This window comes from Danio rerio, chromosome 10 (assembly GCF_052040795.2).
Source record: "Danio rerio strain M-AB ecotype USA chromosome 10, GRCz13ab, whole genome shotgun sequence".
Taxonomy (NCBI): domain Eukaryota; kingdom Metazoa; phylum Chordata; class Actinopteri; order Cypriniformes; family Danionidae; genus Danio; species Danio rerio.
In genome coordinates this window covers 32,289,926-32,316,614 of record NC_141030.1, presented here as the reverse complement: position 1 = coordinate 32,316,614, position 26,689 = coordinate 32,289,926, and the positions used below count along the sequence as shown (strand labels likewise).

Genomic DNA, 26,689 nt, shown 5'->3' with positions numbered 1-26,689 from the left:
TTGCATGAAGTCATGTGCGTTAACATAAACTCTTTATTTACCAATAGGGAAGATGCATGTGTTGGTCCTTAGGACTGGAAATCACCAGACTCCGCATGATACAATATTATCATGATACATGTGTCTTAATACAATATTATGATATGATACAACACCGATATTCACGATACTATGCCAATATTCTGCATTTTTTTTTAAATGTATTAACCTTTTCCAACTTCATCTCCACAAAGTACATTATTGGCTGCATCTCTTTTAACAAAACAAAAACATTTCTCAGTGTAAATTAAAGTGGTCAAGCAGACAAACCAACCAACACTTTAAAGAAAACCTGTCAGAAATGTTGTATGCACTTTTGCATGTTGCCAGCTTCTTTAATTTACAAACTTACTGCAAGCTGAATGTGATACATCTCAACAGAAAAAAAAACTTTCATGTAGTCTTGTGTAGTGTAAAGAAATATATTCATTCATCCAAATAGTGTACTAATCTATTGGTGATGTATTGATATGGGTGTCAGTGTATCAATATAGTTTTGCCACAGTACATGCTGCGATACTATGCTGTATTGATGTATTCCGCCATCCCTACAACCCACGTTTAATACATTTGCACCCACGCATACATCATTACGTAACAAGAAGCGTGTGCTCCAGACTGGTGTTAACATGCTTAGGACCACATGCAGAGGCTTTAGTGCAAGTAATGATCAGTTTCATTCTCTTCATATGACCTCAATATATCATCAGGAGCCATGGGTATTGATTTTGTTTTGCCTATATATGTTTTATTGACTCTCAAAGTGTTGTTAGCCACTGACCTCTTCAACGCTATTACTTACATCTTGAATGGCCTGAGGTTTTTAAATTTAGGTGAACTATCCCTTTAAATCTTTCAGTTTTTGAGAATTCGCATGCACTTGAATTGCGGACAGTATAGGGCACTAAATTTAGCCAGGATTTGGCAGTCTCTTCTAATTAAGGCCAACTCAAAGCAATATAGAGGTATCACCCAGATGATCTGAGGATCGCAATCGGTCCGTGACTTCCTCATTAATGAAGCTTTTTTACTACCATTAGCCTGGCACCAGATGAACCCCATCATTGCACAGCACAGCAGACGGCGGGACAACCGAAGCGTGGTGCGTTGGGGGAGTCTGAATACGAGCTGCACCATCTGATTGGTGGCAAACTGAGGGCGGCTAATTGCGCTTTTAGCCAAACGCAGACCTCCGCTCATTAATCACAGCACTGGGCCTACATCTGACAAGGCGGCTTAAGAGAAATAAACACAAACATGACCACAATAACAGAGGACTGACTTGCCACTATGATCTAAGACAAATACATTAAACGACGCAATTGAAGAAAAAGAGCGGGAAAACATGAAAGGGTGACCAGAGACCCTTAATTGAGTCAAACATCTGGCTCTATTCCACTGTTATTTGGCTGTTTGAACTTCATTGTTGCCTGTGTGATGGATGCAGCTGGAGAAGGCTGAGATTGGGGGTTGGAGTAAGGGACGAGGGGCCCATTTTGTACTGCAGGATCGGAGATGAGGGGAGGATATATTTTCCTTTCATTCTCCATGGGAGGGCATTCACTTACTCTGTAAATAAGTCCAATTAACTGCAGTCAAGGGCTGACATGCCCTGCTGCAGTACATCACGTCTGGCTGTTGTGTTGTTGGACATCACTGCAGTCCACGATAGGTTTTTGTTTACAGAAAAGATGAAGTGTGCACCTTCTGGGGCTCTAGAGGGTAATAAATAAAACTGGATACTTCTTGCTAAATTTATTTATTTTTTTGACTAGAGAGATTTAAAATGTTTAAAAATGTAAAAACTGATTCAGAATAAGACAATATATGAGTACTAAATTAATATATTGTTTTTAATTAAATTGTTAATAAAAACAAGCACACACTACAGCTTTATATGATTTATGAGGCAAGTATGACATAAATAACCTTAATTTCATTTAATATGGTATAAACATATTTGCATTATTTTATTAAAATATCATTTTCTTATTCAAATGTATTAAATGCCATCAATAACTTCCATTATTGAGCACAACAAAACAAAACAAAAAAACCTCAGAGCAAAAGTCAGAAAGACAATGCAATTATTCATTTTAGATGAAATAAATAATCTGCAGCATACTCAAAAGTTTTGCACTAGGGCTGGGCGATTAATTAAAAAGTAATCGAAATCTCCTACATTTCAAATGTGGATTGCAGACATGACTTCGGTAATACAGATTGAAAGACTGAGATTTCTGACGACTCATTCTATTGAAAAAATTTTCAGTGTTTATTTCTTTATTTCTTTCAGGGTTTATTTCTTAACTATCTGGATGAGCAAACCAGCCCCTTAACCTCTGAGGATTCTTCAGAGACTTAATTGACTTATTTTACATATTTAATTTTACTTCTTTATTCTATTTTCTGTTGTTACTTGCTAAACTATGTTGTCATTGTTATTTGTTCATTGACTCATTGTATGGGATTTGTACGAGACAGTGCCAAGTGTCGTGTGTGTTTGTATGTATATATGTACGTGTTTCTTTGTGGTTGTTCTTGAAAAATCCAATAAAATATAATTATTAAAAAAAAAAAAAAGTAATCGAAATCAACTATAATCAATCTAATTTGTCCAGGACAATTTTTTTTTTATCATTTTCCTTATCATATGTGGAGTCATGTGTTGCTGATTTATACTTCTGTCGAATGCACAAGTAGTCTGGCACAGCCTTCGCACGGTTTGCACGTTTCCGCTACATTGCAGACGATTGGAAGTTGCGCCAGAGATGCCTAGAGACGGCACATTTTCTATTACAATAAAATTATTATTTACATAAAAATATTTGTTTACAGAAGATGCAAGATGCACTGTTTAAAATATTATTTACGCTTATTTTATTTAGTTAATAGAATTAATTTTGTTTCCAAAAGTGCAAGTTATTAATTTTCACTTTTTATAAGTAAAAAGGTGAATGTTTTAGGCAATGTGTGTTTTAATTTTAGTGGTTCAACATTGATGTTGAATAAATAATCATAGATAGTAGATAGTGTGTGTTTCCTTCAAATATTTTAAAATCAAGTAATGCACCCTTCATTCAGAAATCCCTCACTTGTAATATGTGAGCATATTTACTGTATAAAATCTGTCAGTGAACTATGAGGGCAAAAATTTTTTTTTTTAATTAATGAAATAATCGTCTATTAATCGCAATCGAATTAAAATGGTCAATTAATCGAGATGTAGATTTTAGGCCAAATCACCCAGGCCTATTTTGGACCAGATTCTTGGGCTGTGCAATAAATCAAAATGAAATCGCAATTGGGATTTGAAATGTTGCGATTAGCTAAATCTCAAGAGGCTGTGATATAAAATATATATTATTTAACTTCCCCCACCCAAAGCAAATGCGTGACTGCTGTCTTGCTAACCAACTGAGTGAGCACACTTTCATTCTGCCCAATAAGAATTGCACAACCGAACTATGCGGAACACCCACAATAAAAAACAAACAAACAAACAAACAGGAAAGCATGAACGAGAGGAAGGATAACATCTGCCGCTTCAGAAGCATTAATAGACTACAGGGGCGGACTGGCCATCTGGCAATTCTGGCAAATGCCAGAAGGGCCGAACCATTTTTAAATGTGGGCCGGTCACCTATTTTATTTATTTATTTTTTCATATGAATTGTTTTTTAAATGTAGGCATCTTTTATCTTGTGCGAGATGAGAATATTACGATGATGATGGTGATAATAGTAAGAATAATAGTAAATGTTAAGCATTGGCCCAATTGGCAACAACCGGCTGGTTTCGAGATGGGCCGACCCAATCTGAGGCTACTCAGATGTAATCAAAATCTGGCAAGAATGTCAAACAAACAGTAAGTGCAAAAAAAAAAAAGGGAAAGGCAGTCAAGTCAGACATTGCCAAATACATAAACTTTACTGAACTAGTCTCGAAAGGGGTCAGTGTGATGGCGCAGTAGGTAGTGCTGTCGCCTCAGAGCAAGAAAGTCCCTGGTTTGAGGAAATGCAACAACCAGCACCTAGAAAAGCACCACATGCGGCTATACGAGGAACGTATAGCTAAAAAGTCAACTAGCCAGTGAGACTCAATCTAGTAGTAGGCAACACCAAAGTACAATTTCAGAGTTGTTTGCTAATATAAGTTAATATCTTGTAAATTTCTTTCATTAACCAACGCTAACTGCATTTTAGCAGTAAGAAGCTACAATACAGACTATTGAGCTAAAGTTTGACAACAAAATTAAATCGCAAATCAAATCGAAATGAGATATGTTCCCTAAATCACACACCCCACAAATATTTTACAAATAATCAAGCTATCAAATAATTAGTTCCTCCTTTTCTAAGAAAGCACTAAACAATAAGTTCTGCTTGCACAGTAAAAACATTCGAGTTAACCTTTTAAGAGATGCTCTCTGCGATGTGCTTACTCAAGGTCAAAGGAAATAAAGCAGGCCAGTCTCTCAGTTCTCCTACCAAGCAGTTTCAAATCCACAACTCCGTTTCCATCAAGGTCTGCACTTTCACTTCAGCTTTTCATCAGCGACTCAGACGGCATCTTGAGATAGCGCTACACCACTGACCTTTTCCATCAAATCTGCAATTACGTTCAGTTTGTTTCAGCATAGCATTCAGTCCAAATGAAGTTCCTGCAGCCTCCTGAACTTTACAATGTTGATCCTTTCATGTTTACTCACAGCAGATGGAAACGGGCTCCAAAAGAACAACCGGAGCATTGTGTTTATCTATAGTGAGTGCTTTGAAACATCTGCGTGGAGACCGTAATAGTAGCTTGTGGTCGGACATGAATTAAAAAAAAAGGGTTTTGGGGTGAGGGCTGTAAACATCCTGTGCTTTAAGCAAATTAAACATTGGCATCATGCTGTGAACACCTACATGAATTGACAGGTGCAAGAGATGTTATAGTGCAAACTGGAGAAAATTCACTTTTTTGCACATTTGCAGAAAAGAAAAACTCGAATGTTCTGTAGCAGTTAATCAGCTTTAAGCCGAGTGAATTTATAAAGGAGATTTTAAACATACGGCACCCAGTTGTGAGCCAGTGCAGTGTATTACCTTTCTCAAAGAGGAATGAAGAGCCCTCGATGAGCTTAAAAATGTCATTTTTGGAGGTGAACGTGCTAGAAGAGGTAGAGGAATATACACAAAACCTGCCAACATATATGTGTGTTTGTATGTGCATACTGTATATGTGTGTATTAGGTATGGGCTGGTATAAGATTCGGTATGATAACCTTGGATAAAAAAAAAAATCACGCTTTTATAGTTTTACAGTATTGTGCTTACTGCCTATAAAAAAGTTATTTTAAATGTCTGGGTAAAAAAAAAACTACTTTTTGACCCATTGAACACAATATATTTTATTTTAAGAAACATTTAAAATATTTTGGACCAGTAGCTTTTGATGTAGAAGTTCCTTTTCTGCTGAAGATGCTGTTGCCTTAAAAAACTAAACAAAATTGTTGTGAAAAACATGTAAAAAAATAAATAAATAAACTGAAAGTACATATTAGAAACGGTATAGCAAAAAACCTGGCTAACCTTTTCCAAACCGCGGTATACCTTGAAACTGATTATTGTCCCATGCCTAGTATGTATGTATTAGGGACGCACAATATATAGTTTCGATATCGCAATGTGATCATTCACATAGTCACATCGTGGGTACACACAAAGTTTTTTTGAGGCCTGTGACTGTGAGGGTACTAAAAGCATTCAGGCCTAAGAAACTGAACCTTCTGTAATTTTAACAAATTAATAACAGTTTAATTGTTTATAAAACCATGACCATGCAGCATTATTTTACATTTGATTATTTTAAATATTGCACACCTGAATACAGTTTAACAATTAAACTCAGTTTAATTAATTTGTATCTTTTTTTTTATTAAATGTACGTATGCATGTAGGTTGTTTCCTATATTTTATGCATACGCTGTAAAAAAACATATGATCAATTAGTTCTGACAGCATGTGTTTTTAGGTCATTGTACCTTATTAAACTAAGTCAATCATGTTCTAAATTAATTTGATAAGTTATGCAAGCTGTTTTAAGTCAGTTTAACATAATATAAGTTAAATGGCCTCATGAGTTTCATTTGATTTAGCTTAAAATTTAAGGCAACCAGATGTTTTTTACACTGTATGCACTTCCCTATAGATCCATATAGATCATCCCAATCCATCTAAAATCATCATTTTTTCCAAATAGTTATTCAGCACATCTAGGTGAATTGTTTTCCATACATATTGTGAATTGTATTTGCAATATATAATTGCAGATATAAAAAAACAGTCACAATGTTAGATTTTTCCAATATCGTGCAGTATATATGCAAGTATATGTCATATAGACCCTTGTTACATTTCTGGGTTTTTCAGCAGCAGAATTTGTCATAGTTGGATAAACATAGAGTGCACTGAAAGGAAGAGTACAACAATTTTTATTTACGGTCATATTTGCTAAAATAATAAAAGAAAAACGGCACAACAGTGTTATCAAAACTTCCAGAAAAAGAACAAAAATAGTGTGATGATGGCTGCCAGTGGAGAAAATAACATCAAATTTTCCGTCCTGCCCCAAGGATGCAAAAATTATATACTACAGTACATACATAAATGCATATAAATGTTTATACATTAAAAAAAACTTTTTAAGGATTTAAGATGCTAATGACCATTAAACGTGTCACAACAGTATTGTAAAAAGGGTCTATTATAACCCTCCTGTAAATATTCCTAATTCTTTTTAAAATACTTCACAATTTCTTCAACATTTCTTCAACAAAGTTTTAAAGATAATGATGATCTCTTTTTTCTTTGACATTATGAGAAAAATTATATTTGACAAGTTACTCTGATATTATGTTAAGCTTCAAGTGCAATTTTAAAGCTAAACTAGGTTAATTAGTAGGTTAACACAACAGTGTTCGGAAAAACAGTGGTTTGTTCTGCAGCCAATCAAAAATAATAATCTCTTAAATGGGTTAATAATATTGACCTTTAAATTAATTTTAAAAAATATATTGTTTTAACTATTTAATAATTAAAATGTAAAACCAATATAAAAATGATTCCAGCCAAACTAAATTAAAATAAGAAAATATATAGAATATTATAGAACGTACCGTAAAAAGAAATCCTTGCTCTGTTAAACAACATTTATTTAGTTCAAGTCGAAGTTCTTCTATGTTGTTGACAACAGATTTACATAATTGAAAACTTCTGAAGATGTTGGACATGAACATTATAAGTAAAATAAACATTATAAATGACTCAAAATTACAGTTCTTGAAGGAATTGAGTTCAAGTGAATCTTTTGACATGGACCAAGATGCTTGAAGACACTGAAAACATTTAAATGAAGTGTCACATGCCCGCCTATGCTGATTTGTACTATTTTTACTCAGCATGTACATTTGACGAGAGTTCATCTTAGGCTCTGCAAACGGGGTTAAGAAACAGCATACAATAAATGCACAATGTGATTTTACAGCCGGCGTGAATGCAAAACATCTCCTTGGACGGTCCCCGTTGTCTGTGGCCTGCTTAAAGGCCAAACCTCATATATATTTTCTTCAGCCAGCATGTGTCTATCTCTGCTGACAGCAATCTCACTCTCATCTGCTCACACCTCAAAGCCACAGGAACATTAAAACATCTGCCAATCTTCTCTTGATGCACGATGACTGAGAAGCAAACGCACGTCAATGAGGCAAAGTCTGAGGCTACAGCGAAGTTCAGCATCTACTGCACGGCTTCATGCTTCTCTGCACAATACCATTCATCTCTGTCACCAAAGAAGACACTGCTGAGATTAAAGCAACACTGCAAGGCTTAAGACTGCCACCTCAGCTGAGCTTGCCAACCTTCTCGAGATTCAATACATCCGCCACATTCATCTCTGTTTCAGATCACCATCCTGTCCACCTCTTAACATCAATACTAATAGATAGTAATGCATTTAAATCTTTCCAGTAAGAGCAGAAAGTCAGAACATCAGCAGTCCTCTTATAATCGTCAAACAGGGTTGACAGTGGCAAAAGAACTGCAGCACATTCCGAAGATAAGCATCTGTGTCCTCAGCCTGCCATACTTTCATCATTGAATAAATATAAATGTTTAAGTTAAGAACTCATATTTCTTATTTGCACTATTCAATTACTGGATTTATTGTACTTTTGTATTTATCTATAATATATCCATTTTATTTTGTAAATATTTTTATAATTATACAATTACTTTTATAATGTAAATAAAAACTTGATAAATTCCAACATAACTTATGTGACACATTAACAGAACAGACTGTCATATATACACCTGCACAAAACATATGTATATTAATAAACTATTACAAATATAAAAAAAAAAAAATCTATTGCAATTAATGTAATCTTGCATTTGGCGGCTATTTTGTATATTTAAATATGTGTCCATTTTATTAGTATGCTATTTTCCAAGTGATGCAATAAAGCATTCTACATATATGCCATACAAATTACATATACATAGAGCTGTGGGATTAATCGATTCAAATCGCAATACGCGATTTAAAACGTTGCAATTAGCTAATCGCAAGAGGCTGCGATATGAAATATGTATGTATTATATAATTTTCTGCACCCAAAGCAAACGCGTGACTACTATGTTTATGAGACAATCTTACTATCCAATTGAGTGAGCACACTTTTGTTCTACCCAATCAGAATTGCGTGATCGAATTATGCGCAAAGCCCACGATAAAACAAACAAACAGGAAAGCACCGACAAGTGGGATGATGGTGTGTGCCGCTTCAGAAGCATTAATAGACAAATTCATATCAAAAATAAACAGTATGTTGATACACTGTAAAAATGATTCATTGACATTACTTAAAATAAGTGAATAAACTTACTGCTTTTAAACCGATTTGTTCACTGTACTTAAAACATGAGTAAATCTGTTGCCTGAAAGTCTTTAAGTAAATAAACTAAATGCATAATTATGAATAGAAATAGAATTAAATCAACATAACAATTCCAAGTTACAATGGGTTTACTCACTTATTTAAGTGAAGTCAACTTGTTGCTTTTAAGGCAGTGGGTTTACTCATTTTTGTAAAGTGAAATAAATAATCCCTTTTGACAGAGTAACATTTTGGCTTTAAGGTCACAGACAACGAATAAAGACAAGTCATTTGCATTTCGCAGAATTGTTGCCACAGCACGAGGAAATACAACAACCAGCACTTTAAAAAGCACCACATGCTTGCTAAAAAGTACATGATTGATAAAAAGCATATGTTTATTTTTATTTATATTCTATTTTTATATTACATTTACTAAAAGTGTTTGTTTAAATTAAGCCCATATGAAGTGTTTGCAACCACTAACCTTAAAAAATTTAGTAAATCCAATGAATCATTTTTTTCAGTGCATGTAAAAATAAAAACGTTTTTTTTTTTTTTTCTGTGCATATCTGCAGACATCTAAACTAGAGTAAAATTTGCAACACGCTAAAACTACACATTTAAAGTTGTTTGGGGACTCTTCCACAGACTGTCTAAAGTTGCATGGCAGAGATGATATTTATGGCAGGAGGGTGCTGGGGGAGAGAGAGACAGAAAGAGAGAGTCCCATTGTTGGTCTCAGGAGCTGCAGTGTAATTACTAAAGCACATGCGGGGCCTCAGTGAAGATGCCTGGCTGCAGGCCTGGGACCAGCTCTCTGTACTGATGTCTCCCCGCAGCCCTACTGCACTGTGAATGAACTCGCTATTCCACGGGCCTCTTTCTCCTGTTTCCCTGCTGTCTTACTGCCTCCTCTATCCTTTTTGCACATCTCATTCAGTGGGCTCAATATCAAGGAATGTTTCTTCAGCTGACTTAAGATAATTACTATATGCTTCATGAGATGTGTAGTTTTAGTAAATTATACAAAATATTTATTTAAAAAATAAATAAATATAGCATTGCACCAAAATTATATAATATAAAAACCAAAAGTTTTTATAATTTAAAATTATCTATATACATTTTATTTGTCTATTTTATATATGTAATGTATCTGTATATACAGTGATCAGCGTAGTTGAGCACACCCCATTTTGAAAATGAAAATTTTTATGCATTTCTCAGTGAATATAGGCAATGTATTTTAGTGCATTTAAACAAAACAGATTTATTAAACAGATAAATTTAATAAAATAATATTTTAGTCATCAAACATATTTAGAAATTGAAAGAGAATACAATTAAATTCAAGGAAAATATTGCTAAACATTACAAAATTTCAACTAAATTTTTTTCCTCTTTTTCAAATTTTTATTTAATATTTTTCTATAACAAATTTGGGTGTACTGGTTTTTAGACCGTTATCCTAAGTTATTTTGTTATTAAGCTCCAGATTTGGCTTCAGTGTGGACTAATCTAATGTATATGCACAAATGTTATGTTGTATAGCTTCCTATTTTATATATATTCCTATTTCATATTATATATATATATATATATATATATATATATATAAAATAATTATGCATCCACAATGTTTTTGCCCTACACATTAGTATATCCAGTAGTAAAATTGCATCGATTTTTAAGAAAATCGAATTTTAATGATTTACAGGAAACACTAAAATGTCATATAACAATATATCAAAACTCCTCAACTCACACATGAAGTTACCCCACACATGAACTGGCTTAAAATTCACTTTAATTTAATTAGACTTTATGCAATACAAAATTCATTGTATTATGTCTTGTATATATGTCTCATTCAACCTCAGAACTGTTTACTTCACCCCCCTCCCCCCCATCCCATATTTGTGCACTACTATTTATCATAATACAGTTACAGTTGAAATGAAAATTATTAGCTTCCCCCTCCACAATTATTCTTTTGGTATATAGTATCAATGGTATATTGTTTCTTTTTTACCTAAACATCTGAAATCTCGTCTTTGCCTCATGCACATGAGAAACTTATATATTATTCAAAACAATATTTTGATCGTACTGATCAATGTTTTCTGATGCCTTTCACCAATTCTAGCACCAAAACCTCCTCTATGAGATAAAGCTAGATCATGTTACCCTGCCAACCTATTTAAATGAGCAAAAAAAAAAAAAAGAGCATCACTTTTCAAGCCACAAAAACAAGTATGCATGATTATCAAGCATAATTTACCACAACAGACCACACTAATGTCAGCTCCATCAACCAGCATAAGCCTTGCATTCATCTCAATGTCATCTCCTTTTGTTCTTCCTCCCTTCCTCTGTCTGCAATCTCCAAAAGAACACGTTACAACCTGACCCCTGTCGCCCCCTTTGTGTGGGACAGGGACCCAAAGGCTGGAAGGCAAAGCAGAGGCTCTCTTCTCCCCTGAGATTTAAGTCAGAATAACACAGCAGACATGGACGGCCTGTCAGCCGATATCCCTGCTCCTGTCCAACGCCAGTGTCACCACTTTTAGATACAGCAACGTGTCAGGACGGCCTGTCAGTTGGCGTCCGTGGGCTAAACCAAATGCAGCTTTACCTCTTCCCTTCCCAAAAAAATAAACTTTCAACTCAATCATCTCAGCCCTGCAGGATCTGGTTAGAAAGGGATCGAAAGCATTACTAAAATTAAACTCTTCTGCCAAAATCCCAAGCCAGAGTTGCCAATCAACAGCGCTGGGATATAAACCAGCAGCTGAAACGCTATTATTTTCTGGCGGTATCAAACTGTGTGCAGTATTTACCCAAATAGTCAGTGGCTTAAATGCAGTTTAATTGATGTGAGGCTACGCTCTAAACCAGATGCTTGGGAATGTTACGCTTGGCTGTCAGTAAAACAGAATGCTAAGATTTTCCTCTTTAGTCAAGGCCCGTGTTTCATGTCTGAGCTCTAATGGCCCCCGGGGAGAGTATTCTGCATGTGTCAGCTTATGCTCGAGACACACTTGCTCTGTTAGTAATCTCACTTTGTTCTCACCCTAAACAGAGTCTCTACAGCCCACCAAGAGGTTTGATCAGCCAGCCTCTTTCATTAAGGCTTCTGCTCTTGATCAGAGTTACAGCCAGTCTCTTATCGCAATAGAAGTCCTCCAGTATCCTGATAATGATATATATATACCACAGCACAACACCAGTTCAGTGACTTCAATAAATTAATACTTTATATATAGAGAGAGTAATTTAAAGTGGATCCAAAAAGTTTCTCAAAATTGTCTATAAGATAAGAATTGGCGTTGTTGAATAGTTTTAGGACAACTTTGATAAAAGGTTTTGAACCACTTCAAATGTTATTATATTGACTAATTTTTTACATTTTAAAGTATATAATCAGAAACAGGGCTGCACAATATATCATTTTAATTTTACACATTGATATCAAAATGTGTGTATCCGCAATTGTCACACCACAGGATTGGATTATTTATTAAACATTATAAGATAAAAGACATAAATAGTTAAATATTAATATTATTATATTTATCTTATGTTTATCCTTTTGGCATGTTTGCCTTTTATTTTTGACAGGTCAGTAGGTTGAGAGAAAGTGAAGTGGGAAAGAGAGATGGGAGGCACTAACCACAGCACTCTCAGAAATCAAGGTACGTATAACCCCGCCGGTCCTACGCCACCCAACCCGCTCTGAGCTGGTATCGAACCGGCGACCTTCCGCATGGGAGTCGGTTGCTCTAACAAGGAGGCTAAAGACCATGGCCTCTAGCATCTGTCGCTAGAGCACCTTTAGAGATCAGAGGAGTGAGGTTTAGGGCCTACTCACACTATGCCATCCGTACCGTGCCCAGGCCCGTTTCCCGGATCGTTTGAGAAGTGTGAGTGCGCTGAATCGCGCTCAAGCACGGTTCACTTGGCCGGCCCTGGCCCGGTTGGAAGAGGTGTGCCTGAGCGCGGTACACTTGGGCTTTGGCGCGGTACGCTTGTGTGTGAGCGCAAAACGCGCCAAAGCCCGAAAGCGAGACGTGACTTTTAAGGGACTGTTTGATATGGATTTATTAATCATTCTTACTGTTCAGTGAACGCAAACTGCCGTAGTTTATTAAAGACGCAAACTCCTCACAGCACTCCAGCTGCGCGCCTTCAGCAGACCTCCTCATTCCTGCAGCACGAGAGCTTAATGATTGTTTATGAGCGCCAAAAGTGGCGGATCTGTTCGGCGAAATATCTGACTGCGTGTCCCCGCATCCCTAAGGATTGTTTGGCGAAATATTTGACTGCATGTCACTGCATAACAAACGACTGAAACGATATAACTAGAGAAATCTCCACTGTGCTGCTGAATGAGAGCGTATGGCAAGCCGTTTTAGCATTTAAACCTTGTTCTGACTATCCATAAATATATTTAGAGATATCTCTAATTATATTTTGACTAGTCATAATTATAATTCGACTAGTCAGAATGACAATTAGAGATATCAGCAATTACAATTGTACTAGTACGAAATCAGATTGGAGATATCTGCAAATATATTATGACTAGTCATATTCCTCCATTGACTTCCATTGAAAAAATATTTGCAGATATCTCTAAATGAGTTTTGACTAGTCAAAAATCCAATTCAAGATATCTACAGCTGTAATTCGACTATTAGTGAATTAATTAGAGATCTTCAAATATATTTGTAAATATCTCTAAATATGATAAATTAAAGACATCTCCAAATGTATTATGACTAGTAAAAACTCAGAGATATCTCTAATTACAATTGTGACTAGTCAAAACTTATTTAGAGATATCTGCAAATATTTTTCAATGGAAGTCAATGGAGGAATATGACTAGTCATAATATATTTGCAGATATCTCCAATCTGATTTAGTACTAGTACAATTGTAATTGCAGATATCTCTAATTGTTATTCTGACTAGTCGAATTACAATTATGACTAGTCAAAATATAATTAGAGATATCTCTAAATATATTTATGGAGTCAGAACAAAGATTTAAATGCTAAAAAGGCTTGCCATAGAGAGCGCTTCTGAACAGCGCAGCAGCGATGACGTAAGCGTGCCGAGGCCCGATATGGTGTGAGCGCGGGCCGTCGGGGGAGACGGGAGGGGGGACAAGCGTGCTTTGGCCCGGTTCGAGGCAACTGTACCTAGTGTGAGTACGGCCTTACTTGCACAGCACCTACTAGCTGGCCTCCGTTACACTCACCCTCCTAAACCTCACTCCCATCCGGGTCACGGCACCAATGTAAACCCGCCGGTCCTACGCCACCCAACCCGCTCCGAACTGGTATCGAACCGGCGACCTTTCTCATGCGAGTCGGTTGCTCTAACAAGGAGGCTAAAGACCATGGTCTCTAGCATCTGTCGCTAGAGCACCTTTAGAGATCAGAGGAGTGAGGTTTACCTGCACAGCACCTACTAGCTGGCTTCCGCTACATACGCAAGCTGTCACTGGGTTGGTACCTTTTCAAAAGGTACATATTTGTACCTACAAGGTCCATATTAATACCTCAAGGGTACATATTAGTACCTAAAAAGTACAAATATGTTTGTCTTAAATTTTTTTGGTACTATAAATTATACTTTGAGGTACCAATATGGACCCTTCAAGTACAAATGCGTACCTTTTGAAAAGGTACTGGCTTAGTGACAGCTCACATATCTTTATTTCTGAGAGTGTGTGCTATTGCACCGAAAATCATTATTATAATATTTTTTAAATAATTCATACAATGACGGCCATGCTATTTTATGTTGATTGTTACATTTTTGTACCTGCACACTCAGAAAATAAGGTACAAAATCTATCACTGGGGCGGTACCTTTATATTTTTCTTCCTAACAAGTACATTTTAATACCCAAAAGTACAAATGTGTACCTCATTGTAACTTAAAGGTACAAAAGTGTACCCTAAAGGTACTAATGTCCACCTCTATGATACAAAGGTGTACCTTTTAAAAGGGTACTGCCCCAGTGACAGATTTTGTACCTTTATTTCTGAATGCGTGGATGATGTTAGACTCTCCGGAAAACCATAAAGCACTGTTTGTTTTGCTTTTATCTTTGCTCTGATGTAGTTATACATGCTTGTAATTTATTATGATTTATGCAAATGCACTGCATAGAAAAAGACTTGATCATTCCAATTTATCTAAGTTATTGAAATCTTTCCAAATAGAGCTGTTCAATTCATCTGGTGAAACTATAGTCATATCGCAGGGAAACAGAATATCGCAATGTCAGATTTTTCCAATATCATGCAGCCCTAGTCAGAAATGGGTTTATTCATATATGGTCATATTTCTCACCTTTTTAGAACTTGTTTTTTATCAATTATTTTATTAAAAGTGAAGAGATATTAAATAAATAATAATAACATATAAAAAACTTTTCAAAAATGAATGATTACATTTCCAACGTACAAAATAAACACTAATGCTAAATATAATGCAAAATATAAACATTGTATTTTCAAGATTGCAACTTTCTCACAATGCTGTTATTCATGTTTGTCTGCCTTCCCAAAAATGCACTCATATAAATTATGAAAAAGTATCTATTTTGTGACACCATAATAAACAATGGAGTATAATATGAATTTTATTTTGTCCATACGATTTGACTGGAGCTGACATGAAGCACCAGAGGAAAATCAACAAACAGACCATTCATGTGACCTGACCTCTCCAATGTCTGCATCTGTCCAGCAAAACGTTCAAAGGGCAACAGATCAGTGTCAAACAGAAAAGGCGTACGAGTTATGAGACTGACAACCATGATAGCGCTTGAAGATGACCTTTAAGAACATCTGCTGATGCTGAAACAGACACCTCATGCATGATCTATGTTGAGCACAATTATATCTCTGCTCTATTGCTTTCAATTTGCAATGAACAAAAACAGACTTTTTTTTTTACAAGCGCTGACCAGAAGAGTGAAATAAAAAGCATCCTACCTGTCTTGTGACTGCTCTTCATACATTCTCTCTTTGGCTTCCTTAAAGAGGCGAATTGCTCTTTTGGATTTCTTCATCAGGCTGTCGATGTACACTTTGAAATAGTCATTCTCGCTCAGCTGGGTGAGTCTCTGGTTCTCCTCGTATTTGCACAAAATCAGTCGAAGGTGCTGGTATGTGTCGGGTAAAATATCCAGGATGTATGGAGGACTGTTCTTCAGCTGTAGTCTGGGGTTCTGACATAACCTCACCTAAAATAAAGAAGAGAACTTCTGAAAAAAAACAACCAGCAATTTTTCCAGAAAAAATAGGAATTAAAAAAATAGGAATTAAATGAAAAACATTTTAAAAAGTTAGGTGATTTTTCTAACATCTTTCATTTGATATTTGTGGAGTAGATGATGGATGATGAATGGGGTAATGTTACATTTTAAAAATTGCATAAATAAAAGTATGCATGCGGGACGCAAGTGCTTCCTCTGTACTCTCACATTGAGTGACTTTTCCATATATGGAACTTATCCATAAATGCATTTATTTAATTATTTTATGATTGACATTTGCAGCAAACATACTTCTGTGACAATTGTCTATATAATCAATAAATGACAGACAGACAGACTGAAAGGTCCTTAGGTTAATAGATAAATAAATAAATATTAGTTAGATAGATGGATGGACGGATGGATGGATAGATGGATATAGACAGACAGACAGACAGAAAGGTCCTTAGGTTAATAGATAAATAAATAAATATTAGTTAGATAGATGGATGGACGGATGGATGGATAGATAGATATAGATAGACAGACAGACAGACAGACAGACAGACAGACAGACAGAAAAACAGACAGAAAAACAGACAGAAAAACAGACAGACAGACAGATAGATAGACAGAAAAGTAGACAGATGAACAGACAGACAGACGGACAGAAAGACGGACGGACAGACAGACAGACAGACAGACAGACAGACAGACAGATAATAGATAGATAGATAGATAGATAGATAGATAGATAGATAGATAGATAGATAGATAGATAGATAGATAGATAGATAGATAGATAGATAGATAGATAGATAGATAGATAGATAGATAGATAGATAGATAGATAGATAGATAGATAGATAGATAGATAGATAGATAGATAGATAGATAGATAGATAGATAGATAGATAGATAGATAGATAGATAGATAGATAGATAGATAGATAGATAGATAGATAGATAGATAGATAGATAGATAGATAGATAGATAGATAGATAGATAGATAGATAGATAGATAGATAGATAGATAGATAGATAGATAGATAGATAGATAGATAGATAGATAGATAGATAGATAGATAGATAGATAGATATAGATAGATGCCTTTTAGATGGTTGATTTTAGCTAACAACAAACTCCTCGGTCTTGTCGCCACTCAGTAAACAGTTTGCTAGAATGTATCAAACAAACGCTTCCAAACAAGAGACTTCGTGGAAAAGTCTCTCAGAGCGGGAGAGCAGAGGAAGCGCTGTTGCGTCATCGCCAGGAAGATTGTAAACACACACTTACCACTTTGTCCATGAGTTTCCATGTCTTCTCTACGGTCCGGCGGTCCGCGGCCGCTTGCTTTGGGGGTCCGACAGCGTCCTGGATGGCGTCAATAATGCCTAAAATACGGCCTTTCCGATTGTTAGGTGGGCGTCCACTGAGAGCAGTTGCCATTTTCTGCACACTGTAACACACAGAAATGTTTCTGATGGCAACAAACACATGTGTGCAGATGTGTGACAGTACAAATGAACTGTAAACTAGCGGAACTGAAAACCTTTTTATAGCAGTTCAACGATTAGTATCAAGATAGCGATTAGCACCAAGAGAAAGTATTGCACTTTGCAACTGTATGGTTATGATGCATATGTTTGAGGCCATTTTAAACTTACAATGTGGTACTTTAAATATTTAAAACGTCTGATATTAACGTATTAATATCCTCATCTCATAAAATTCATGATTGCTGTGCTGAAAAAAAATCTCTAAAACCCATTTTGAATTAGTAAATAACTCAACAATATTATAAAACTTTGTTTTGGTTAACTTTTTCAGAAAAAAAGCATGCAGTTCAACATAGTACTTTGAGCTGCCTCTAAAGTAGAGCTTTTGTGCCCTGCAATTGAACTGAGGATAATTAATTTAATAAACTAATATTAAAGCACTAAACAGAATGCAAAACGCGTTGTAAGAAGCAGTTGGTCTTAGAAGGCTATGACAACTCATCAGACAGAGAAAAAAATATTACAATCACTGTAAAATGCGGAAAATTGCTCTTATGTATCATCTATAAACTCCAGACTTACTGCGGCAAAAGGAAAACAGTGTAGCTGCCAAGACAGGGAATGTCAGAGTTCCTGAGTTGAGGCTTTAGGGAGGTCCCCACAACAAATTGCAACAAAAGCAACAAAAACACAACGCCAATGCCGGGAAACTGTTACATCTCTGCCCAGATGTTCACAAACGAGAAGCGGCTGTTTCGTATCCTCTCGCAGAAACCGCTTAAACGCAGTACAATCCCGCTTTTCTCGCTGTATGATATGGTCGTGACACTGCTCGGTTAAAAATCAGTACTGGAACAAGAAAGCAGCGAAGCCAACAGGGCGGAGTCGAGTGGGCGTTCTCTAGTGGCCAATCAGAGGGCGAGAGTGCTGTCAGAGGTGACGGAGTTCTCCAGTCGCCAATTACAGTGGAGATTTTAAGTGCATACTTAATATTTCCGTAAATGAAGAGGCAATGAAATCGTGCAAAGCGCTTTGTAGGTTGTTCCAGTTATGCAAATTGTACATTCAGTCATCTTCACTTTCTCCGATGGAACAAGTAATATGGCAAGCCCAACTAACATTTATGGTTAGCCTACCTAAAATCTTGAGTGCACGATCTAAGTTTTTTTATCTCTAATCCTATTGTATCTATTTTTGTATTTTATTTTTAGTACTATTCAACGGCTACTTACACATATTTTAATAATAAGCTGTCGTTAACTTTCATGTTCATTAGGTAAGACTACTCATTTGTCATCACTGTGTAACTGTGCCATTGTTTCTGGCAATTAAGTAATTATAACAATATAACCACAGGCATTTGTTAAAACAGTATTTTAAGCAAGCGTGTGTTCACACTTGAACTATAAATAACATAATATTTTAAAAGACACTTTGTTAAACTATAGTTAAATTCTAAACATCAAATGTTGGATTAAAAATCAACATCGGATAATGCAATTCAAAAGGGCAAATAAAATTAAAATCTCAATAAAGTGAAAGTTAACAAGTCATAATAATAATTATAATGAATATAATTATAATTAATATAACAGATCATTTTTATAGTGTAATAAATAAAATCCTAATACTGAAGAATAGCTAATAGCGATGAATACTACTAAGAAGTGCTGTAAATAATTCACATCCCATCTTTAAAAAACCATTCATTCATTCATTTTCCTTCGGCTTAGTCCCTTTATTAATCAGAGGTCAACACAGCAGAATGAACCACCAACTTATCCAGCATGTTTTAGGCAGTAAATGCCCTTCCAGCCGCAACCTAGTACAGGGAAACATTCATACACTCTCACATTCACACTCATACATACACTGCAGCCATTTTAACTTATTCATTTCACTATAGCACGTCTTTTGGACTGTGGGGGAAACCGGAGCACCCGGAGGAAACCCACACAAACATGGGGAGAACATGCAAACTCCACAGAGAAATGTCAACTGACAACCCGAACTCGAACCAGCAACTTTCTTGCGGTGATGCGACAGTGCTAACCACTGAGCCACCGTTAATATAATTGATTATATAATTAATATAATTACAATTAATCAAACAGATAATTTTTTATAGTGCAATATATTAATCCTAATTCCGAAGAATAGCTATCAACAATAACTGGAATAGTACCAAGAAGTTTTTTCATTCATTTTCTTTTTGGCTTAGTCCCTTTATTAATCCGGGGTCGCCACAGCGGAATGAATCGCCAACTTATCCAGCACTTGTTTTGTGCAGCGGATGCTCTTCCAGCTGCAACCCCATCTCTGGGAAACATCTATACACACTCATTTACACTCATACACTACGGACAACTTAGCCTACCCAATATACCTATTTCGCATGTCTTTGGATTGTGTTGGAAACCGGAGCACCCGGAGGAAACCCACACAGACACAGGGAGAGCATGCAAACTTCACAGAAAAAAACACCAACTGATCCAGCCGAGGCTCGAACCAGGGGCCTTCTTGCTGTGAGGCGACAGCACTATCTACTGCGCCACCTCGTCACCCTACTACCAAGAAGTGCTGCAGATAATTAATATCCAATCTTTAGATCAGGGGTCACCAAACCTGTTCCTGGAGGGCCTGTGTCCTGCAGATTTTATCTCCAACCCTAATCAAACACACTTGAACAAGCTAATCAAGATCTCACTAGGTATACTTGAAACATCCAGGCAGGTTTGATGAGGCAAGCTAAACCCTGCAGGAACACTGGCCTTCCAGGACCAAGACTGGTGACCCCTGCTTTAGATAAACATGCAATTAATTTAAAAATTGTTACTTGTAACATTTGATCTGTTAAACTGAAAAAGTGATAACTAGTAGACTACTAGTAATATGAAAACAGATAGGTCATCTACAGTAAAGTTATGAAGACCAAATGTTAAAATGGCTTTCCACACTGGTCCGATGTTTAGGTGCCCTAAAACCACGTGGGCCATTGGCGGAACATTTTGTCTTGGTCCTTTAATAAGGAATGTCTCGATTTTCCTCTACTGTTTATTCTGTTCTTCTCTTTTTGAACTTCATTTAATCTTAATCATATTAGCTGGGTATTCACAGCCATGGGAATCATGGAAAAAGCAGTGGTTGCAACATTTTTTTATTTTTTGGTCTGGGAAAATAAATTTAACCTGCTGTTTTTGGCATCTGAAGACTTTTTTTGTTTATTTCAAATATACTAAACCTTTAAACAAGGTTAGGTATAATGAGGTTGTTTAGTGTTAGTTATTGTATTTACGAACATGAACATTACATTCATTACCATGTTAATTCACCTTTGTTAACGCTATTACTGAAAATAAAGTTGCTCATTATCAGTTCATGCTAACTCACAGCACATCAGCTAATGTTAACAAGCATGAATTTGGATTTTAATAATGCATTAGTAGGCCTAAATGTTGAATTAATAATGATATACAATTATTGATCATCATTAGTTCATGTTATTAAAAATATATTTGCTTACATTTAACAATGAAACCCTATTGTAAAGTGTGACCAAAACACTGTAGTAACGTATAGTAAATGCTATTGTGTTTTTGAATCATACTATATTAAAGTGCATTATTCATTCATTCATCTTCTTTTTGGCTTAGTCCCTTTATTAAACAGTAAAATGTCATGTATTGTAGTATATTGTTGTAGAAATGTTAGTGCATATTTATGGGTACATATGTAGTACCACAGCAACTTACCAAAGCATATCAACTCAAGTATAGTATGGTAATACAATGGATCATTATAGTATTTACTATGCATTTCTATAATATTTTTTCTAGTACTGCTCCTTTACCAGACATTAAACTGTCTATAAGAAACTTTGCATGTACATGTCAACTAACACTAACCCCAATCCAACAGTCTACTTATAATCTAATGACAATTAGTTGACATGTTGATGCAATTAACCTTTTTCTAGTAGGAATAAATAACAATGTTTGAATTGGTTTTTAGTTTATGATCATATTAACATACGTTGCATCCTATTTTATCCCTTTAAACGTCTAAGCAGGAAACTCACCGTTAAACTTTACGGTTACAAGAATGAGTGAGTCTACACCCGACCGATGTGAAACTGTGAGGTCAGACCACTACAAAACACGGTATGAGCAGCACTTGACAGCGAAACAGGAAGCAACCAAAAACAATGATATCTTTGCACCTGAAGATACAACAGAAAACGCTTTACTACATGGTAAAACCCAATACGTTGAGGTAACTCAAACCGTTTGAGGAAGCCGATTGCAACAAACCCTTTAAGTTAAAAAACTAATCGTACTGGGTACTGTGAACTTAATCCATTTGAGTAAACGAAGCAATTTGAGCACAGTAAAACCCAATAAGTTAAGGCAACTCAAACCATTTGAGGAAATCGATTGCTACAAACTATTTGAGTTCAAAAACTGACTACTGTGGACTTACTCCATTTAAGTTGAAGTAATGAGGTATTTAATTAACTCATTACCTTCAACACTGAGTTAAAAACTCTTTTCAAATGAGTAGAATTATCTTTCAGTAAATTTTGAGTTAACTACACATTTCATTTGATAAAATTGACTGTTGGGTTTTACAATAAAATGCCTCACTGTATATATATATATATATAGTGCTATAACACAATCTGACAACGTTGCAATCATTAACATAAAGCAGAAATTGAAGATGTGACTCATTTAACCAAGAAATAAGATGCGGGACTGTAATGTGTCAAGAAAATGCTCAGACATGTTCAGATTCAATGAAACACATCCTTTAGTTTTTCTCAGAAATCAAAGAAGGAAATTCAGTGGTTTACAAGTGAAACAAATTAGTTAAGATTTAAAAAATAATTTCATTTGATAAAACAGACATTTAAAAAGTTGTCCTCGTCTGCACTAAAGCACCATGGATTATGTTTGTAATGAGAATGGGGGTCCCTGGGGCCACGACCAGGAGGTCACACGATACGACACAGCAGCGCTTATTAAAGCACAGCGCTCTCAGATTCACTTCCATGTCACCACACACACACACATACACACGCAAACACACACAGGATATGTGATCCAGTGTCTCCTGGGCATATCTTTCAGCAAGGAAAAAAGAAGCAGAAGCAGAGAAAAGAGCAATAGAAGTGCACAAGATGAACAATCGTGTAATTACAGAGGCTGTTAATGACTTTTTCCTTTATGCTTTAATTCTCTGTGCATCATGGTCTGTTTGACAGAAAGATATAAAAACTTTAATATATTTAAGGTTATTATGTATTATAGTTATTATTAATACTCCTCAGATGCTTTTCCCATTGTGTGTATGTTCAAATATATATGCTAAATTAAAGTCCCCACAGGTAAACATGCTTTAAAATTATACAAGATTAGGTATTTTGAAAATTTTGCATGTGTTTGTTGTTTAATATCATAATATTTACAAAGAAATAACCATATTTTAACTTTTATTTTATTTTAACTTTGGCCTTTATATGATGTGATATAAAATCTTGACAATAATTCAGGTATAGGTAGTATTCACATACATGTAAAAGTTGTTTATGATTTATTATATATTTTGTATATGTGTGTGTGTGTGTGTACATTATATATATATATATATATATATATATATATATATATATATATATATATATATATATATATATATATATATATATATATATATATCTTCTTAGAATGACATTACAGGATGTAAAACTATTGTCAAGCAATGGGTGACAGGTCAGCATAACTGATTTCCTCTCAAAAGTGTGCGCCGGTCAGCATAATAACTTGCCTCTCTGGTAGAATGTGACCCTGCTTTCGATTTCCCTTTTCCTGACCTGTGGAGGTCAAGTATGTGATAATAGCTAAGAGAGGAGGAGACAAAAGGGCTCAGAGTAGACTCTGGTAAGTCTAAAACCCCAACACTGAGTTAAAGTGACGAACAGTGAACAAAAACATGCGTCTCTCAAATTTTGAGATTTGGAGACTTTTTACCTTTTCAAAACTTTTCATCTTTTATTTCTTTCTAATAGAAAGAAAACACCTTACTTTTATTTAGTGTAAAAAACTCTAATTACTAAAAAATAACAATACATATTTTTAAAGACTGTTTTCTTAAAAAAATAGACACAGAAATGCCAACTGACCCTGCCGAGGCTCGAACCTTGCTGTGAGGCAACATTGCAACCCACTGTGCCACTGCGTCCCCTGTGCAGCCAGAAGTTAACAAGAATTATTTATATTGTTTATGAAATTTCCAATTTAATGTATTTTATTAATGTCTACCCCCCCCCCAAAAAAAACCCTAAACCCAACCGTCACACTAATGTAAAAACTTTATTATTATTTAAGCTATCTGTTAAATTACCCTATAAATTGTCATTTTTAACACCTATCCCCAACCCAACCCTAAACCCAACTGTCACTGTACAATCAAAATATTTCTTATTGTTACACAGTGTCATAAAAAATGCTATATTGATAGCATATTGCACTTCCGGCTGGCCACGTATCCAATCTAGACTATACCGTTTTACACAAATGACCTTACCTTGTGATGTTCTTTCTTGGGAAGGGTTTATAAATCAGTTTCTACCGATTGAAAAATATTAAGAAGAAAAAAAAGATAAACTCTGAATACATTTCTCTTTAGAAAGAGAACTATGTATTTAGGGTCAAAAAAACATATTGTCCCCCTGAAGTGCTTTCAATGTTATTAAATTTGTTGATGTAAACTCGACACGGTGGCACAAATAAAGAAGCTCCCCATTTTTTCAAAAAGCCTGTGAAGTTTTGTTTATATCACAGTTCAACAAGAGATGCTGAGTTCGGTCAAGTCACATTTACAAATATGCAGTATATTTAGGAGTTTTTCACCCTTATTATATAGGACAGCAGATGAAACAGGAATACATGGGGAGGAGCAGCAAAGAACCTCAAGCCAGGAAGCGAACTTGGGTCACCATGAGCACCTTAATGCTATTTGTCAGCGTACTTTACCACTAGGCTATTGGCACCAACTTAAATATATGTTTTATTCTCCTGTACAGAAACCTAAATCTCAGTCATACAAATCTTTTGTTAACACTTTATTTTGATGGTCCAGTTGAGTATTAGTAGACTGTCTGCTTAATATTTGTTGACACTGCTCCTTTACCAGACATTAAACTGTCTATAAGAAACTTTGCATGTACATGTCAACTAACACTAACCCCAATCCAACAGTCTACTTATAATCTAATGACAATTAGTAGACATGTTGATGCAATTAACCCTAAATTCAACAAACAAACCATCAAAATAAAGTGCCTGGTGCATAAAAGAGGAAGGAATATATCCTGTAGGTGGTTTGTCAAGCCTCACCTGTATGGAGTACACTTGAGATACACTATGATCAGGGTGTGTACAAATGTGCATAAATATCCAGTGTATGTTCAAAATATGTATGTGCAGATGTGCAATGTCCATAAGTTTCTGTAAAACATGCACAAACGTAGCCCTATATACGTCTCTGGGGAATGCAAAATATGTAGCCAGAAGTACGTATGGCCGCATTTTGTTTTGAAAACAAACGCTACGGGGTGGTATGACGCCGTTCCTTTTTTTGTTTACAGCTGACCTCCGTATGGACGGCTTTCCCACTGTTACCAGTTTGTCCAGTTAAATCATCATGTACATCAGCGGATTTGAGACGCAGAGAGGAGTTAACTACAATGACGGGGTTCGAGTTTGGCGAATAACGATTACAGAAAGCAGCTAAGACAAAATCCAAAAAATAAAATAAACAACTAAATAACAAGGTGAGAATGTTGTAATATCTGAAAACGTAAAAATCAGGTGAGGGTTTTTTTTTTTTTCTGGATTGGTTTTTAAAACTATCGGTTGGGTTTGAGGAGGTGGGTGGGCGAGTCAATCGGCTGAGGCTTAAACCAGCGACCTTCTTGCTGTGAGGCGACAGCGCTATCTACTGCGCCACTGCGTCGCCTCTGACTAACATTAACAAAGATTAATAAATACTGTACTAAATGTTAACTAACTTTAACTAACTTTAACAAGTGGAACCTAATTGTAAAATGTAACCAGTAAATGAATCAGATCTTGAAAATGCAGTCAGGACGTGACAATGCAGACGGCTATAATGACGAGGATGATGGTGCAGTTATGCGACCTCAATGCGAGGCCACAGGACAGGCTTGTGTGTGATGTGTACGTGCTCGTATTTGTTTGTGTGTGAGTGTGTGGTTGAACAAGTTTGGTACAAAGTAGCCCAAAGACCAGCTGCAGCACAGATTAGAGGTTGTGTGGTTTTCTGGTTGACTGGATTGTTTCTCATCTTTAGCTGTTTTCTCTCTGACAGAACTCCTATGTCTTATCTGAGCGCCACAGCCTTTCATGAATCTTTATATAGCTCTGTTGCCATGGGCATCGCTGTGGATACACAGCCCGGCAACTAAGAAGACCCAAGCAAGAAAAATGACTGAAAGATATTTGACAGAATAAGGCACAAACTACTAAAAGGTTCGATGGATATCAAAACTGATGGGGTGCTTTACATTAAATCTGTGTATCTAACGCTAATGGAAAGCTAATTTTAGTTTAGCCTTTGGTTGCGGCCTCAGGAAACTCTATTGTCAGAGAAAAACAGTGGTTAACAATCTCCTGTCCTGGCATGGCTTTGAGCCGTCTGGACCGGATATTTGTGTTTGTTTGCTGAAGTCTTTTGTTTACTACTGTTATAACCAGCACAAACTGCAAAACTTTATCTCCATCTATACACTGTAAAACCCAATAAGTTAAGGCAACTCAAACCTTTTGAGGAAACAGATTGCTACGAACCATTTGAGTAAAAAAACTAACCTATATGAGTACTGTGAACTTACTCCATTTAAGTTGTAGTAATGAGGTATTTAAT

General features: G+C 35.8%; 1 protein-coding gene and 1 long non-coding RNA gene across 3 annotated transcripts in view; one reads left to right on the top strand and one right to left on the bottom strand.

Annotated features, from left to right (window-relative positions):
• The window catches only part of cblb (Cbl proto-oncogene B, E3 ubiquitin protein ligase), a 131,151-nt gene extending 112,563 nt beyond the window's left edge, over positions 1–18,588 (bottom strand). For both annotated transcript variants that reach the window (XR_015501186.1, XM_087270865.1), the window contains exons 1-3: positions 18,326–18,588; positions 17,541–17,703; positions 15,980–16,230 (exon numbers count right to left, since the gene is read on the bottom strand). Coding sequence is in view for 1 of the 2 variants with exons in the window: in XM_087270865.1 (XP_087126991.1) it covers positions 15,980–16,230; positions 17,541–17,693 (404 nt within the window). In the remaining variant the exon portion in view is untranslated. The remainder of the gene's footprint in view (positions 1–15,979; positions 16,231–17,540; positions 17,704–18,325) is intronic.
• A 1,369-nt stretch (positions 18,589–19,957) lies between these two features.
• LOC147835088 (uncharacterized) lies at positions 19,958–22,848 on the top strand. Its single transcript, XR_015501691.1, has 3 exons — positions 19,958–21,578; positions 21,720–22,299; positions 22,408–22,848. It is a non-coding gene; the product is annotated as an uncharacterized LOC147835088 (long non-coding RNA).
• Positions 22,849–26,689: the final 3,841 nt, after the last annotated feature.